The sequence below is a fragment of the Arabidopsis lyrata genome (assembly GCF_000004255.2).
Source record: "Arabidopsis lyrata subsp. lyrata unplaced genomic scaffold ARALYscaffold_1, whole genome shotgun sequence".
Classification (NCBI taxonomy): Eukaryota; Viridiplantae; Streptophyta; class Magnoliopsida; order Brassicales; family Brassicaceae; genus Arabidopsis; species Arabidopsis lyrata.
This window is the reverse complement of record NW_003302555.1, coordinates 8,164,743-8,182,046: the sequence shown is the minus strand read 5'-3', so window position 1 is coordinate 8,182,046 and position 17,304 is coordinate 8,164,743. Positions and strand designations below refer to the sequence as shown.

At 36.2% G+C, this 17,304-nt stretch overlaps 4 protein-coding genes across 4 annotated transcripts; 2 read left to right on the top strand and 2 right to left on the bottom strand.

The window, feature by feature from the left end:
• Window positions 1-82: 82 nt before the first annotated feature.
• Window positions 83-1,039, bottom strand: LOC9329104 (pathogenesis-related protein 5). The gene is made up of 2 exons (XM_021012754.1): window positions 933-1,039; window positions 83-843 (listed from the first exon to the last, which is right to left on the bottom strand). Exons 1-2 carry the CDS (start codon window positions 1,000-1,002, stop codon window positions 152-154), a joined length of 762 nt encoding a protein of 253 aa, XP_020868413.1. The 5' UTR covers window positions 1,003-1,039; the 3' UTR covers window positions 83-151.
• A 3,724-nt stretch (window positions 1,040-4,763) lies between these two features.
• On the top strand, window positions 4,764-6,099 carry LOC9329103 (E3 ubiquitin-protein ligase RNF185). Its single transcript, XM_002892995.2, has 2 exons — window positions 4,764-4,893; window positions 5,199-6,099. The coding sequence occupies exon 2, from the start codon at window positions 5,234-5,236 to the stop codon at window positions 5,912-5,914; it is 681 nt and encodes a 226-aa protein (XP_002893041.1). The 5' UTR covers window positions 4,764-4,893; window positions 5,199-5,233; the 3' UTR covers window positions 5,915-6,099.
• Window positions 6,100-9,232: 3,133 nt separating this feature from the next.
• On the top strand, window positions 9,233-10,804 carry LOC9326390 (probable galacturonosyltransferase-like 1). The gene has a single exon (XM_002892994.2). The coding sequence runs from the start codon at window positions 9,526-9,528 to the stop codon at window positions 10,576-10,578; it is 1,053 nt and encodes a 350-aa protein (XP_002893040.1). The 5' UTR covers window positions 9,233-9,525; the 3' UTR covers window positions 10,579-10,804.
• A 1,491-nt stretch (window positions 10,805-12,295) lies between these two features.
• LOC9329102 (putative pentatricopeptide repeat-containing protein At1g19290) lies at window positions 12,296-15,670 on the bottom strand. The gene is made up of 2 exons (XM_002890281.2): window positions 12,633-15,670; window positions 12,296-12,528 (listed from the first exon to the last, which is right to left on the bottom strand). Exon 1 carries the CDS (start codon window positions 15,620-15,622, stop codon window positions 12,911-12,913), a length of 2,712 nt encoding a protein of 903 aa, XP_002890327.1. The 5' UTR covers window positions 15,623-15,670; the 3' UTR covers window positions 12,296-12,528; window positions 12,633-12,910.
• Between the last annotated feature and the right edge of the window lie 1,634 nt (window positions 15,671-17,304).

Genomic DNA, 17,304 nt, shown 5'->3' with positions numbered 1-17,304 from the left:
ATGCATGCCGTATCTCATCTTTTGTTTTAGAAACCTCGACTTTTTGTATTTGTAAAAGATTAAAGAAAACAAAACATAATAATAAGTTAAAAATGATCAATTTTTATTGATTGTTGATAATAATAATAATAATTAATAAAGGCTGTTATGTCTAAGAACAGAAACTGATCACATAATTAGCATTAGTACAAGTAAAAGTACTCGAAGCATCATCGTATGCATAGCTATACGCACTTGGACAAGCTTGTTTAAATATCTTCGAGTAATTCGTCGGCGGACAAGTAGCCGGTGTACTATACGCGCCGGTGCAGCAATACTCCGGCTTATTAAAAGCCTCACAAGCACTCTTACACGCCACAACACCCGCGGCGTCCGTAACGCGTAGCTCGTTTGGACAAATCGCGTTCACGTCCGAAACGCATCCCGCGGTTTGACAATTGCCTGAGCCACCTTGCGGTGTGATTTTCATCTGAACGTTGTAACCGTCGACGAGGCTCACGTCGTAGAAATCTTGCACTGCGTTTTTCTTTCCGGATGAGCCGATTGTGAATTCTGCGAGTGTGGCTGGTGGAGCTCCTCCTGCGCCGGCGCATTTTAACTTGCCGCCGCAGTCTCCGGTGGTGCATTTTCCGGAACCGGATGCGTCGAAGTTGCAGCCCGTTCGACCCCAGAATCGACCGGACCAGCCTGCAGAAACGGTTAAGGTGACGGAAGAGCCTGCGGCTAAGGCAAAACCGCCGTCGCCGATTGGTGTGCCGTTTGCGGTGAGGATTCCAGGCCAGATGGTGGAGCTGCAGTGGTTTGTTAAGGTGAAGTCGGTGCCGGAGACAATGGAAATTGTACCTTGCAAAATATAATAGACAAAATACAAAATGTAAATAAGAGAAATTATTATACTAAAAGTAGAAATCGTTGGAAATATTTATGTATACATGTGGCTATGATGAAGGAGAAAAAGAGAAGATGTAATTTGGAGAAAATCGCCATTGTTGATATGATCATATGAGTAATGAAACTTTGAAGTTGTGAACTTGTGATGATGAGTGGAAGTTGATGGGGTGATGATCCTCTATTTATAGCGTTTTTTCTTTTCTTTTTTTAAGATAAAAATTAATTAGTTTAATTTAATTATTTTGGATACTACTTACCATAGAGGGACACGTTTCATATTTTATTTTTCTTTTATAGTTTTGTGTAATTGCTTTTTTATAATTACATTAAAAATCAACTTTCATAATATTAGATAACTTTTCCATTCAAAAGTTGTGTAGAACCAATGCAAGAGGAGTATGTAAATTAATTGATTTATCTATTGAAGATCTATCTAAAATTATGAAAGTTGATTTTTAATGTAATTATGAAAAAGCAAGAAGAGTAATGCGGAAAGTGGAAACTAATTGTTGGAACATTCCAAACTCAAGCAAAAGGCTGCAATCCAGTGACTTTTGTCCGCCGGCGGATATCCGCACCAAATTTTTGGGTCCGAATGGTAACCGCGGTTTTTATTGTGCGGGAAAAGCGTTATTATAGTGCGGTACGGTTCAACTGCGGTACGTGCGGGAGAAATATATTTGCGGGACAAGTGCGGTTTGTACAAAATAAGCGGTAAAGAATAATGTTTGATTGGTGAAAAAAACTACTTGCGGTACGGATTATAGATTATATATATATTAATAATTAATTAATTTTTGTGTTAATAAAGAAATAATAACAGATATTTATAAACCATTTATACAAAAATCTATCAAAATATAAATTTAATTTTGTAGCATATATATTTTTACATGCGTTGACTAAGTTTATCATAAAAAATATTATCTATTACTTTGATAATAGATAATATTTATTGATTTTAGCATATGATGCAATATTGTCTCGTATTTGCGTCATATGTTCTCTATCTGTTATCTTTATTGATTTGATGTCATCTAAATCATGATCAAAATCTCTGTTGTTTATATTTGTCTCTGTCATTACATCTGCAAAATATGTATCTGAGAAGTTTGAAATTCTGATGAAATTATGTAATCCCACTGTAGCCATTATCACTCTTTTTTTTTTAACATGAACATTATATCTCAGAAAATCAAAAAGAATCTTCTATTTTTTTTTCCAAACTCCAAAAGTTCTCTGGACAACAGAATTTAAAGGAAAGTATGATGATGTCGAAAAGAGAGAGATAAAGATAATTAATTATAATTATAATGTTTTACTTGTTTGTAAGTCCATAATTTTTTAATGGAATTTTTAGTATTAACAACAAAATCTTTAATTTTTTTTGGTGGTAATCTATAGTTTTTAAAATTATAATCATAGATAATGTATTGTGTTGGATAATATGATATCTAATAATCAAAAGTCAAAAAATATTTTTTTTTTTAAAGTTATTCAGTGCGTAATTGACAAAACCACTGCTTCTTAGATGTGGTGAGATATTGGGGTGCGTTTTTTAATTCAGCAGACAATTTTATACATTCTGCGGTTTTACTTTTTGGTTTTCTTAAAACCACAATTTTTAGAAAAACTTGTGATTGGTGAAAGTAAAGCGGTTTTACCAAAACCGCTTTGAAATCCGCATTACAAGTGTCTCCATTCACACCCTTTGTTTTAATAAATGTATAAACATGCCAAAAGAAAATCATATCCAATCAAACAAGACATACGAGAGCCTAACCAATAGATTCAAAGATTTTATCTCTTTATCTCTATGAGTTCATTAAGAACGTGGAAAACAAACGTGGTGTTCTTCGACCAACTTGATCTCTCACGTTGCATACAAAAAGAAGAAGAATGAGCATATGCGCTTATGAAGCAGACTACTTTGGACTTTGGAGAAGAAGATAAATTGATGAAGTTAACCCCCAAATAACTAATGAATTGTCAAGCAAATATCCGTACCAAGTCGGGTCGGATTTGCTCGTACGAGTGTCATGATTAGATACCTTAGAGCGCAGGAAACACAGGCCATAAACGTCAAACTAACACTGTGACATTGACTTAAAAGCATTTAAATCGTCTCTAATTCTCTATCGATAATATCCTAGCTGGCATATACTTTACCGCCATAATATAAATTATTTATTTAGATAGAAAAACTAAAACCGAACATGAACCAAACTGAAAGTTGAATGGTATCTAAATAAATATTACATGTATAAACATAGAAATATTAGTTATTTTAGATCAAAAATAAAGTACTCCAAATAATTAAGGTATCTTAAAGTTTTCGTTGTATTTGTTGAAACTTAATCAAAATTAATTTAAATTTAACAATCTTTATTTTTTTTAGTATTTTAGATTTTCGGAATTGAGCCAAAAATTATACAAGTGGGTAGTAAGTATTAACTCTTTACTGAAATACTTGAACCGAACAAAGACTATATAAAACACCTCCATTGAAAGTATCTTATATTAGTTGTTCATTATAAAAGGGTGGAAAATATTAGAAAGGGATTATTGTTGATTTTGCCATTTTTTATAGAAATCTTTTGAAATTGCCATTTTTAATAAAATCTTACGGATATGCCATTTTTTAATACTTAAAAATGTACGTATTTCGTTTTTTTTTTGGTAAAAATACGTAGTTTATACAAAATACTAAACCCTAAGAACAACCACAACCGACTAAACCCAAACATAACGAATAAAACGCATGTTAAATCATATTTTCGTAGCCTGAAAAGGGGCAAAATCCATAAACTATTCAAAAAAGGACAAAATCCACAAATGCCATCCAAAAAAATGGCAAATCCATAATTGATTCCCTTGTTTGAAAAATCGCTAGGCGCTAGTCGGGCGCTCGGCATGGGCCTAGCGATTAATCGGAAAATCGAATTAAAATCGGGGATTAATCGGGGATTAATTTTAGGGTTATTTTAATATTTTTAAAACATATTAATCCAATATTATTTTTAAAATTGCAGTAAACACATAAAAATGTATTTTTGAGACAAATATTTATGATTTTTATTAAAATATGAACATAAATTATTGTAAAACATTACAAACTCCCAATTCAAATGATTGAATAACAAAAATAAAAAGTTTTTTTATACTGGCAATCTAAAAATAATCGGGGTATGTAAGATTAGGCGGAGAATAATCGGATTAGGCGGGGAATAATCGGATTAGGCGGAGAGTAATCGGGTGACTGATTTCTTTAAGGGATTAGTCATTAATCGAGGCGGACAGGGTGGGCCTAGCGATTAAGCGGGGAGTAATCGGGTCTAGGCGGGGATTTTTAGAACAGGGATTGATTCTATTAGAAAAGAATGAGAGAGAGTGAGACAAGTATTTTATTTAAGAAACTTTAAGAGACTTCTAAAATACTTTTGAGCCACTAGTGACTTTTTTTTTTTTTGGCGAGAGAGCCACTAGTGACTTTATGATTGATTCAATTTTTTTGGAAAAAAATAAATAAAATAATTCTTTTTTACACTTTTCTTTTACTTCTTAAAAATTACATAACCAAAATGTGTTAAATATTAATATTTTTTAGTTAAAACATTTATTTGAGTATCTTAGTCGGTGGAGTTGCTCTTAGAACCAAACCCAATACCCGAATGCCCGACCCTAGAATAATAATCTAATAATCTACCTCCAAATATCTAGTATCTACCAGATCTAACGGTCAATAAGATAGAGTTGACTTCATACAGCCACTAGTTCTCCGTCACGTGCACACATGTGCCCACAAATTCGCGGGATAGTAAAAAAAAATACAGGAAAATAGGTCAAACAAATACAAATAAAATATAAATTATTATTCTCAAAAGATCTTTCTTCGATGAAACTTGTCTCCGGCCAAACCTTAGCCCTTAAGCCAGCGCTGTTCCTTTGCGGATTTCGATTAGATCGTCGATCCCTTCACCGGCCGATCTAACTCTTTTATTGGTAATTATCTATTCCGATCAAATACTTCGTTTCATATTTTTTGATAAATTTTGCTTCCCCTCTTTGATTTGATTTTTCGAGATAATTTTTGATTCGCCGGAATATATGATCGGTGATTTTAGTGGTTTATCGGATAGATCTAGAGGTTTATGATTGTTTTATTTATATTAAAGCTGAAAGATCTATCATTGATTATTGAATCACTAATTTCAATTTGGTCAATAAGAGTTGTTGATTAGTTAATTAATCTTCTCTGTTTATCTTTCTGTGTTAATTTATTTATATGCTGCTTTGTGATAATCCAGTGGAGGAGATTAAATCAGAGGTTTTTGGGTGAATCATGTCTGATGTTCCTTCTTGTTCTAGCGGCAATGATACAAACAGCAATGATTCGAGTAACTTTGAATGTAACATCTGCTTAGACTTGGCTCAAGATCCTATTGTCACTCTCTGTGGTCACTTGTTCTGTTGGCCTTGCTTATACAAATGGCTCCATCTCCATTCTCAATCTAAGGAATGCCCGGTTTGCAAAGCCGTGATCGAAGAAGACAGATTGGTTCCTTTGTACGGTAGAGGTAAATCGTCTGCCGACCCTCGATCCAAGTCCATTCCGGGACTCGAAGTGCCTAACCGTCCATCGGGACAGAGACCCGAAACTGCACAACCTCCTGATCCTAACCATGGTTTTGCTCATCATCATGGGTTTGGTGGGTTCATGGGAGGTTTTGCAGCTCCCATGGCGAGTGCCCGGTTTGGGAATGTTACATTGTCTGCAGCGTTTGGCGGTTTGATTCCTTCGTTGTTCAACCTCCATTTCCATGGATTCCCTGATGCAGCCATGTATGGGGCTGCTGCTTCTGGCGGCTTCCCTCACGGTTTCTCAAATCCTTTCCATGGAGGACACTCACATATGCATAGTTACCAGCGGCACGGGGGACGACAAGGACAACAAGACAATCACTTGAAGCTATTGTCACTTGTTGTTTTTGTCGTCGTTGTGTTATCCCTCTTCTTGAGCTAGTGAGGAAATCGATTAGTTGGCTTGTAATCTGCTACTTTATTCTAGATCTTATTGCATAAAAACCTGAGAAGATATGCTGTGAGTTGGCTTGTAATCTGCTACTTTAAGCAAATTGTTCATATATCAATACATGTCGGATTCTCTTACTAATGTTGTTACTTAAGGATTTGACTTGAGAGTCTCAATACTTCTGTTGTTTAATTATTCTCATAATAATGATGTTGATACGATTATTATTCATCATCATGTGGTTGGCTCCTTGGGATTTTTTACTTGGGTTTATCTACAAACACGTTTTGGGAGCCTCTTATTGTATTGACAGGTCATTGATACAATGAAACGAGTGATGGATCAAGCTACAATAGTGTCTCATTGTCTGGAAAATTTAAGTTAGTTTGTCTTCTTCCCTTTTTTGTGAAGTTTTTGCAGCAACTAGACATTCTCTAGTGTTCATAGCTTTCGAAGACAAGACATAAGATGCTCAAGTTGTAGGTGGTTAGCTACCAGAAGAATGATCTCCCTCTGGGAGTACAAAAAAGCTTTTTATTTGATGCTAAACGAAACGTTGTTGAATTTTTTTTACACCGTTCACATTAATTTTCTAGGATATACCTAATTTTAGTTTTCTTAGTAAAAACATTAACTTACGATAGTAAATATATATATGCAAGAAATTTGTTTTTTGAAGTATTTAGATGTGCAATGTCTATATTTTTTAGTATTGTAACTGTGTCTAAGTTATTTTTACTCTATTTCTCTTTTCAAAATATACATACAAATATTCTGAAGTCACATGCAGCCAATGCATCCAAGTTTTCTTTAATTATTAGGAAGCAGGAAATGAATGTGTAGACCATACATGCTTATTCGAAATCTACCTTTGAAACGGTGAGACCCATCCTAATTTTTAGTTTTTTTGTCAGAGAGTTCACACACACATACATGCAATCTCCACTTCATTTGTTTCAAATCGAAGTTATACATCTATATTGCATACATACATGAACATGTATTAAAAACTAGTAAGCCTTCCCTTCATGCACATATGACACATGCTTATTTATTATTACGTGGGTTTCTATATTTTATTTTAATGTGTGATCTGAAGGCTGAAGCCATGCCTTCATCGATCATATTTATTATTACGTTCGTTCGTTTCTACTATATTCAGAGTTTCATAATTTCCCACTGAGGAATAAAAATGAGCTATGTTTGTCGCTAAATAAATATACAATTCATATAGTCATATTGTGAGAATTCTAATAAACTGAAATTAGTTCTAGTTAAAATATATTAAAGTAAATAGAAGAAGGAAACGTCGCATTCTCACAATGCTTTAAGTCTTAGCACCCAATTCCCTTAGGATGTAAGTGAAGGGGTATTCAAGATAAAACGATGGCCCAACAGTTCAAGTTGGCTTCTTAACTTATTATTTTTCTCGTCACTCTATTTCACATAGGTTTCTAAATTTTACTCAATGCAAGCATGCAACATATGAAAAACACTGTGCAAGTAAGATTTGATTGGTAAATGTTAATATATGTATTGTAGCGTCGAAACGTTTATTTAATTACTTGTTTACCAATTAAATTATAAGTTCAACTTAAGGTTATCGACTGTTATTGTTCAACCTTTTACTTCTACGTATATTATGTTTTATTACGGCCATGAACACAATTGGTTTACCATGTCGATGATAGACTTCGAAACATCTTCATATATTCGAACATTTTACTATAATATATGGTGTATCTTTATATTTCTTTTGGAGTATCTTTTTTTGGTGTATTGCAATGAGTTGTCTAGCTCAATCGCGGGTGTTTTACATAATGAAAGGAATTTATTTGAAATAAAACGAACACTTAAAAAAATTGCAAAAAGGTATGCAAAAACAAAAACAAAAATGACATGGTATAAAATCTAAAGACTCTAACCCAAAAGTACTCGCGAATTCACATTTGGTGATGAAAGAAAAGTCGTACCATTACGATTTGAGATATTATTCCACTTCACGTTTGGCCCACGCGTCTTGCTTTTCTACGTTTATCTTTATGAGTGTTTCTTAGTACTATTGTATAATGGAAATTTTTTATAATATTTTAATTATTTATTAGTATAGATTTTAATTTTGATTATTCAACATAATTACCATCAGTACTAACAAAACGAGCTAATGTGTTTTAATACTATACTCAAAATGCATTCTTTGGAAAAGACTTGCTTATTTGCTCTCCTAATTTGGAAATGAATTGTTGTCGGTTAAAACCATAGATTAATTTTTAACTAATTAATACGTGTTTTAATTTGCATGATAGGTATATAGATTTTAGTTTCAAATTTTATTTATTACAATTATTAGAAAAATTGAATTTCGTCAGGAAAAGAAAAAGGGAAACCCACTTCCTGACCATGTGCCCATTCCCCATGATCCAAAAAAAGTTTCTTAAAAAAAAGAAAAGAAACAATCATTGAAAATAAAAGACTAACATTTAAAAATAAAATAAAAAGACTAGAACCAATAAGCAAAAAAAAAAATAGCGTGGCAGATATATGTAAAATGCAAATCGGCGGTATAATAGGAATTTTCAAATAGATCCAATTTATTTATTAATTGTATTTCATTTCACCTATAAATTTCGTAGTCATGGAATTATGGAAAGTGACAAAGGACCATAATAGAAACTTCAAAGAAAAAACTAAAAAACTTTTAGCAAAAATGAATAGATTTACTATAAAGTTTGAAGCTAAACATAAACATCTCAACCACAAGAATTATTGACAAAGTCATGTATATAAAATTATATTTCATTATTTTGTCAGCTCGTTAAATTATCCTCAAAACATTCATTTCACGTTTCTGTCTTGCTCCTATTCTTCTGCAATTGTGAATCGTACCAAGTACTAGCCACATAATTTTCAATAATTTCTCGAGATATATCTATCCAAAAAATTCGAATTCCAAAAACTATTTGTTTGTACTGTATGCAGAGACAAATATAACGATATTACGTGTATGAATTTGTTTTTGATAAGCGCTTATCATTGTCATATATCAACTTCCATGACTCTTTTATTTTGTGCATTTAGTAGTAAGAAAAAATAAAAACAGAAAATTATAAATATTCAAATCTCATTAATAAATAGCTTAATCACCAATTAATATACATTATAGCCTATAACGTGGATCTACACTGATTTTCGGTAATCATGTGGATACAATAAATTCCCACACTTCTGCATTCGATTTAAAAAACATTTAAATCGAAAAATTCCACACTTCTGCATTCGAAAAATTCAGTAAATAATTTGACCATTTTTTTGTTGCTCTGACGCAATAATATAGGTTTCAGTTTTCAAGATTAGACAAAAAAATATATAAAAATATGATGAAAATGGCTTGGAATCTAATCAATATATAAATAATTTTTGATGAGAGAAACCCAAAATCTAAGCAAAACCCTTTGTTAATTTTCCTCTCTCTTACACACACACACACATGATAAAAAGTCTTTAGAGACAGCTCTTCTCTTCATGTTTCTCAATTCTCAGTTTGAGAGAAACAAAACCTTCCAATACAATCAGAGAGTCGTCGGAGACGAAAGAAAGAAACCATGTCCCAACATCTTCTTCTTCTTCTCATTCTCCTCTCACTTCTTCTTCTTCATAATCCCATTTCCGCCTCTCCAATTATTCAAAAATTCAAAGAAGCCCCACAGTTTTACAATTCAGCAGATTGCCCCCCAATCGATGACTCCGACGATGACGTGGCCGCCAAACCAATCTTCTGCTCCCGTCGAGCTGTCCACGTGGCGATGACACTCGACGCCGCCTACATTCGCGGTTCAGTCGCCGCCGTTCTCTCCGTCCTCCAACACTCTTCTTGCCCTGAAAACATTGTTTTCCACTTCGTCGCCTCTGCTTCCGCCGACGCGTCTTCCTTACGCGCCACCATCTCCTCCTCTTTCCCTTACCTTGATTTCACCGTCTACGTCTTCAACGTCTCCTCCGTCTCTCGCCTTATCTCCTCCTCTATCCGCTCCGCACTAGACTGTCCTTTAAACTACGCAAGAAGCTACCTCGCTGATCTCCTCCCTCCCTGCGTCCGCCGCGTTGTTTACCTAGACTCTGATCTGATCCTCGTCGACGACATCGCAAAACTCGCCGCCACAGATCTCGGCCGTGATTCAGTCCTCGCCGCGCCGGAATACTGCAACGCCAATTTCACTTCCTACTTCACATCAACCTTCTGGTCAAATCCAACTCTCTCTTTAACCTTCGTCGATAGAAAAGCTTGCTACTTCAACACCGGAGTCATGGTGATCGATCTCTCGCGGTGGCGCGAAGGCGCGTACACGTCACGCATCGAAGAGTGGATGGCGATGCAAAAGAGAATGAGAATTTACGAACTCGGTTCGTTACCACCGTTTTTGCTGGTTTTCGCCGGTTTGATTAAACCGGTTAATCATCGATGGAACCAGCATGGTTTAGGAGGTGATAATTTCAGAGGACTGTGTAGAGATCTGCACCCTGGTCCGGTGAGTCTGTTGCATTGGAGTGGGAAAGGTAAGCCATGGGCCAGGCTTGACGCTGGTCGGCCTTGTCCTTTAGACGCGCTTTGGGCTCCGTATGATCTTCTTCAAACGCCTTTCGCGCTGGATTCTTAACCAGTCTCGGTTTACTTATATTATTATACCGGTACATATCATATATACAGGTGATTTTTTGTTTTTACTGTACATCGATTCGTAAATCATACTATAACCGAAGGAAAAAAAAAAACATTTTGCTTTTGTTCCTTGTTGGTTTCATCGGTTTTGTTTTGGAGTATAGCAGAGAATAATAAAAAGTGACCAAAAGAATGAAAAACAGTACGTGGCTAAAATTTTAACATTTTCTAAAAGTGTTATTTTATCAATTAGTGTTTTAACAAAAGTGTTTATTTGGTACCTTTAATGAAATTAATGCGATTGCATTTGGTAACATGAGAGATTAAATGGAACATATATATACACGTAACTTTTTGAATTTATATGAGTAAGAAATAAAAACATTTTTACATATTATACGGTTGTTAATTTAATCGGTTATGTTTGGATTATAGAAGTGAATGTAAAATGGAAGAGATTGAACTATTGAGCATTTAAGAACGCTGCGTTAGCGTTGTGCATATGGGGAATGGAACTTTAGAAACCGAATTTAAATTGCCAAACATAAGAATCTATAATTGTAAATGAAGGTACATAATGTCCATTGTCGGATTTTAGCTATGTGTAGACGGTTCGTAGGTTGAAGAGCACATGTGTTGCCTCATTTTCGAATTTCCATCATCCGTCTTTAAAAATTAAAACAATATCACGTGTCTAAACTTTCGCTATTTCTTCATTTTTGTCTTATGAAAAATACCAAATCATAGAAAACCAAACCATATTAAAAGCTCCTTTCCATGTATATTTCCATCGGGTGGATAGTGGATACTAGCAAATAATTTACAAATAGTAACGTACTTGAGAAAAGATCATGTTCTTGAAGAAATTTGCAAGTAATTCGTATATCCTTGGAAAGTAGCAATGAACCAAGTAGGAAAGAAATCAGAGTCACCCGCGACATGCTTGTTTGAATCATAGATCCATAATGTTAATTGTTTAATTAAAATGTCGACGAAATTAAATCATTAGGTTAAGTTTTAGGAAATAATTGGAGACAGAGTGTCGGTGGTCCGAGCGAAAGAAAGGAAAAGCACGAGCAAGGTCCCATCATACATTAATGTACAGTTTGACCTTTGAGACTCTCTTTTAAAGAAACAATTCACTGTACATTTATTTTTCACCTCCTTGTATATAAAAAAAAAAAACTAAGTCCCCTCCAAATCCAGTATGATGTAGTAAAATTACAAAGATAAATTAGGTCTTAAACTTAAAATATTCGGCATTTTGATGGTAAAAGAAATTCCACTAAGTGGCAGATTATGCTATTTTTTCTTCCTACGAGTGGGTTACCATTTAACAGTAGTTTTTTCCTATCAAAAGTAATATATATTGTTTAAATAATTTTTTCTATATGGTTAAAATACTACTTAATATTATTTGTTTACTTTCTTATTAAATTTTCTAGGGTATTTCTCAAAAATAAATCAAAATGCAAAAATTTGTTAGTTTTAGACTTTTAGTTTGAATATTTTTTCTCAAAGCTGTGACTGTGAGACTGAGCTTTCTGCGCAACACGTGACAATACTATTGACTATGGACCCACCGTGTCTCAAATCAAACCATTCTTAATAAAATTAAACCGAGACAGACCGGAACAAGCTCTCCGGTTCGGCAGATTACACACACAATCAAAGGTAGGTTTGGTTGTTGTTCACATTCTAAAAAGGAAAAAGAGTTGGCTCGTCAATTTAAATCAATAGCTTGTGTTGATCTGAAGCAACTTACTTATTAATCAATCACATTTGTTACATCCAACATTATATGGTACATATATATGATCACAGAGTCTTATCTGGCTTTGGAAGGAACAAGAACTACCGTGAGATGGAGAGCTTACTGGTTTGATCTGTTGATCAGCTTATCAAAAACCACTGACTGATATCGATCGTTTGCCCTTTATCAATAAACCTGACAAAGACAGTTAACATTCTCAGTTTTGTCTCCTATCCTAAACACTATAGCTTGTCAAACATGATTGAAAAGATTCATGAACAAGTGTAATGTGTGCTTACCTGAGGCCGCTCGAAACTTCAGGCTCCATGAATGTGATGTCTCATATCTTAAGGACGTCAAGGATCAGAAGAAAAGGCCGACAAATTTGAATCCAAGTGATGGATTTTGAGCTGACGATCACAATTTTCATATGATCTTGAGACGATACACTGTTTCCTTGAAGTATACAATCATACCACAACAATGGAGGAGATTCTTAGTAGCCTCCTTTCCTGTTACCCATCACTCATAGTGATGTTTCGAAGGGTTTTACAAGAGGTAAGGATTTTTTTCATCATCATACGCATGCTTCAGAAACTATCCTATCATCATAATGCTCATTCGAATTCATTTCTGTCACTCCTGTGATCCCCAATTTAACTCCCGGATCCAAAACCTCCTTCGGTTTGTCAACATCCCCTTGTTTATAGGATCCTCTAACCAAGCCTTTCTCAATCATTTTTTCTTTTAAGCGCATAGCTTCAGCAACATCACCACTTTTAATCAGTCCATCAATCAATGTGTTATAGGTAATAGCATTAGGTGTTGTGCCCTTCTGTGGAAGCTTACGTAAAAGCCTCTGAGCACGATCTACATTCCCCAACTTGCACAAGCCTTTTATCAAAGCATTGTATGTAACAATGTTCGGGATAATACCTTTTAGAGCCATCTCATCCCTCAGGTTAAAGGCTTTGTTTATATCACCATCAATAGCACATCCATGTATTAGGATCGTGTATGTGTATTCGTCTGGAATAAACCTATCACTGGATAGTAAATCCGAGAAGAGTTTTTGAGCATCCGTGAGTTTCCCAGCTTTACAGAGACCTGCGATAGCAACATTGTAAACAATGTTATTGGGAACTAAGAGCTTCTTAGGAGTACTATTCTCGACAGACTCAGCAATTTTTTGTGTTTTAAGACATGTTGTAGCACTAGGCTCAAGAAACTCCTTCAAGCTCTGGTAACCAGGAAGAAGCAGATCAAAATCCACAATCTTCTGCAATAGCAAACAAGCCTCGTCAAACTTATCAAGCCGAAACAAACTGTTTGCAATCTTGCTGCAAATATTCACATTTAAGGTAATCCCTTTCTCTATCATCTCGAAACATGTAGCATAGGCTTTATCTATCATTCCAATATTGCACCAGCCGGTGATAAGAGCCCCATATGTAGCAACAGTAGGAGTTAATCCTCTTGCGCGTAGCTCGATCACAAGATCCGCTACTTTATTCAAGTGTTTATACTTGAAAGCACCAGATATCAGAGTGTTATACATTTCTATGGTGGGGAAGATTCCTTTCTTTTCCATAAAATCTTTAACCGCGAAAGCTTCTTTCAAATTTCCGACATTATAATACCCATGGCTCAACGCTTGATATGTTTGCACATCTGGCTTACATCTGAAAATGTTCACGTTATCTAGAATCTCTTTGGCTTCATTGACCTTCTCCATTTTACACAGTCCACTGATCATTACATTTAAGGTTATCGTATCCGTCAATAGACCTCTTGCTAAGACATTCTCCCACAGCTTCATAGCTTCATCAAAATCGCCAAGCTTGAACAATGCTTCGAGTAGGGTGCTACAACTAATCTCATTGGCAGTTACGCCTCTTTTTAGCATCATCTTCCAAAGGCTCAAAACATCATGAAAAGCACCAATCCGACTATAACCTTTAAGAAGAATATTGTAAGTCATAACTGTTGGTACAACTTCTTTTTGGCACATTCGACCACAAAGCTTTAAAGCCTCGTCAACATGACCAGCCCGGCAATACCCATCCACAAGGGTATTGTATGTATGATGATCTGGTTTCAAGCTCCAATCATTCATCCGAGTAAGTATTTGTTCCGCTTCGACTAATTGACCAGATTTGCAATACCCATTGATCAAGGAGTTACAAATGGTTGTATTTGTTCTTACTCCCATCTCAATCATATAATCATGAACCCTAACGGCATCACAGATTCGACCATTACGACAATATCCATCTATCAACACACCGTGCATATGCTGATCCGGAACAAGTTTCTTTTCCGTTACCAATTCAAACACCTGTTCCGCTTCTTCCATCAAACCCTTTTTACAATAACTCTTAATCAACGACGTAAACGTAACAACGTTCCTAGAAACCCCTCTCTCAGACATCAAACGCAATACTCTTGTCATTCCCTCAACATCTCCGATCATAGCATATCCATTGATCAAACTATTGCAAGTTACCACATTCAGCTCCAAACCCAATGAATTATCCATTTCTTTCGCAAATGCCATGGCTTTATCCACTTTCCCACATCTACAGTAAGCATTAACAACAATACTGCAAGTAAACACATCCGGAGAAACCTCAAAGCTAATCATCTGATCATAAACATGTAAAGCCACAAAGTTTTCACCTTTCTTGACCAAATTGCTCAACAAGCTATTACAAGACAACAAACTAGGAATTCTTCCATACTTTCCCATGTTGTCAAACACATGTAAAGCGTTCTTAACCATACCCTTCTCTGCATAAACTTTCAGTATCATGTCAAAGACTGTAGGAGAGAAGGAAAATTCCTTGAAAACCCGAACAAGCTCCCCCCAGACAACGAAGCCCGAGTGATTAAGAGCAACCAGTTCACATAGATACGATTTTGTCTGACCGTAATTTCTAGCTCTGGACAAGATGTGAACCATTTTACAATAAGCCTTGTAATCAGGCCGGAACTTTTGTTGCTTTGAAGCTAAATTAAAAATCTCGACACATGCCTCTGGATTAAGCCTCAATCTACGGAGGATGGAATTGAGAAGTTCATCTGAGAAATCGAGAGATAGATCATGTAATGCTTCGTACCTGCCAAGCACGAGCAAACGAGAGACCCGCTCGAGTAATTCGGGTCGAATTCGCCCGTTTCCTCCTCGAAGCTCGCGGCGCAAGGTTCTCGAGGCTTCGGAGAAGCAACGAGTATAGAGAAGCGGAAGCAACTGATAGGAAACAACGCGTGCCGGAGACCATCGGAGCATCAGGAGAATTTTGCTGTCGGATGATTAACCTCGGAGGATATGAATCAAAAGCTCACAAGAGAAATATCTCCCGGAAGAAGTTAAAAGATCCCTCTCTCTCTCCATCCTGATAAAGCTCCGGGTCCAGATGGGATGACGGCCTTTTTCTACCAGAAGTTCTGGGACTTGATTGGACCAGACCTAATTAAATTAGTCCAAAACTTCCACTCGTCTGGATCTTTTGATGATCGCCTCAATGAGACAAATATTTGTCTGATCCCAAAGATAGATAGACCAAGGAAGATGGCGGAATTTCGACCAATCAGCTTGTGTAACATTGGGTACAAAGTCATATCGAAGGTATTGAGTATTCGGCTTAAGAAACTTCTTCCGGACCTTATATTCGAGACTCAATCCGCCTTTGTGGCTGGACGACTTATCACAGATAACATTCTTATAGTGCAGGAAAATTTCCATGCCCTCCGTACAAATCCAGCTTGCAGGAAAAAAATTCATGGCTATAAAGACAAATATGAGTAAAGCTTACGACCGGGTGGAATGGTCTTTTCTTAGGGCCCTAATGTTGAAAATGGGTTTTGCTCAACGATGGGTTGATTGGATCACTTGCTGTATCTCCTCGGTATCGTATAAAGTTCTTATAAATGACTCTCCGAGAGGTATCATTAGACCATCCAGGGGTATTCGCCAAGGTGATCCTATCTCCCCTTTCCTGTTCATTTTATGTACAGAGGCATTGGTGGCAAAACTTAAAGATGCCGAGTGGAATGGTCGTATTCAAGGCCTTCAAATTTCCCGCGCCAGTCCGTCCACCTCACATCTTCTGTTCGCCGATGATAGCCTATTTTTCTGTAAAGCAGACCCGACGCAAGGTCGAGAAATTATTAATATCCTCCAGACCTATGGCGAGGCTTCAGGACAGCAGCTAAACACTGCTAAATCCTCGGTAATGTTTGACCATGATGTGGATAATACAACCCAAAATACCATTAAAGCGACAATCGGAATTCATCGAGATGGGGGTATGGGATCGTATCTGGTCCTTCCTGAACATATTCATGGCTCAAAAGTTCAAGTCTTCTCCTTTGTCAGAGACCGGCTTCAAAAAAGGCTCAATACCTGGTCCGCAAAGTTCTTGTCCAAAGGTGGTAAAGAAGTCCTCATAAAGTCTGTTGCGCAGGCTCTTCCGACATACGTAATGTCGTGCTTCCTACTTCCTAAAGCAATTCGATCAAAATTAAGCAGTGTCATTGCAAACTTTTGGTGGAAAACCAACGAAAATAGCAATGGCATTCACTGGATAGCGTGGGATAAACTTTGTACACCATATTCTGAAGGTGGTCTCGGTTTTAGAACGCTTGAGGAATTTAATCTAGCCTTACTGGCTAAGCAATTATGGCGTCTTATCAGATTTCCTAACTCTCTTCTAAGTAGGGTCTTAAGAGGACGTTATTTTCGCTATAGCGACCCTTTACACATAGGAAGCTCGAATCGGCCCTCGTATGGTTGGAGAAGCATAATGGCTGCCAAACCTCTCCTTGTCTCGGGTCTTCGGAGAACCATAGGCTCCGAAATGCTAACCAAAGTTTGGGAGGACCCGTGGATTCCCACTATTCCTGCGAGAGCTGCTAAGAGTCTTCTTGACAATAGAGACCCTCTTCTATATGTCAATGACCTAATTGATC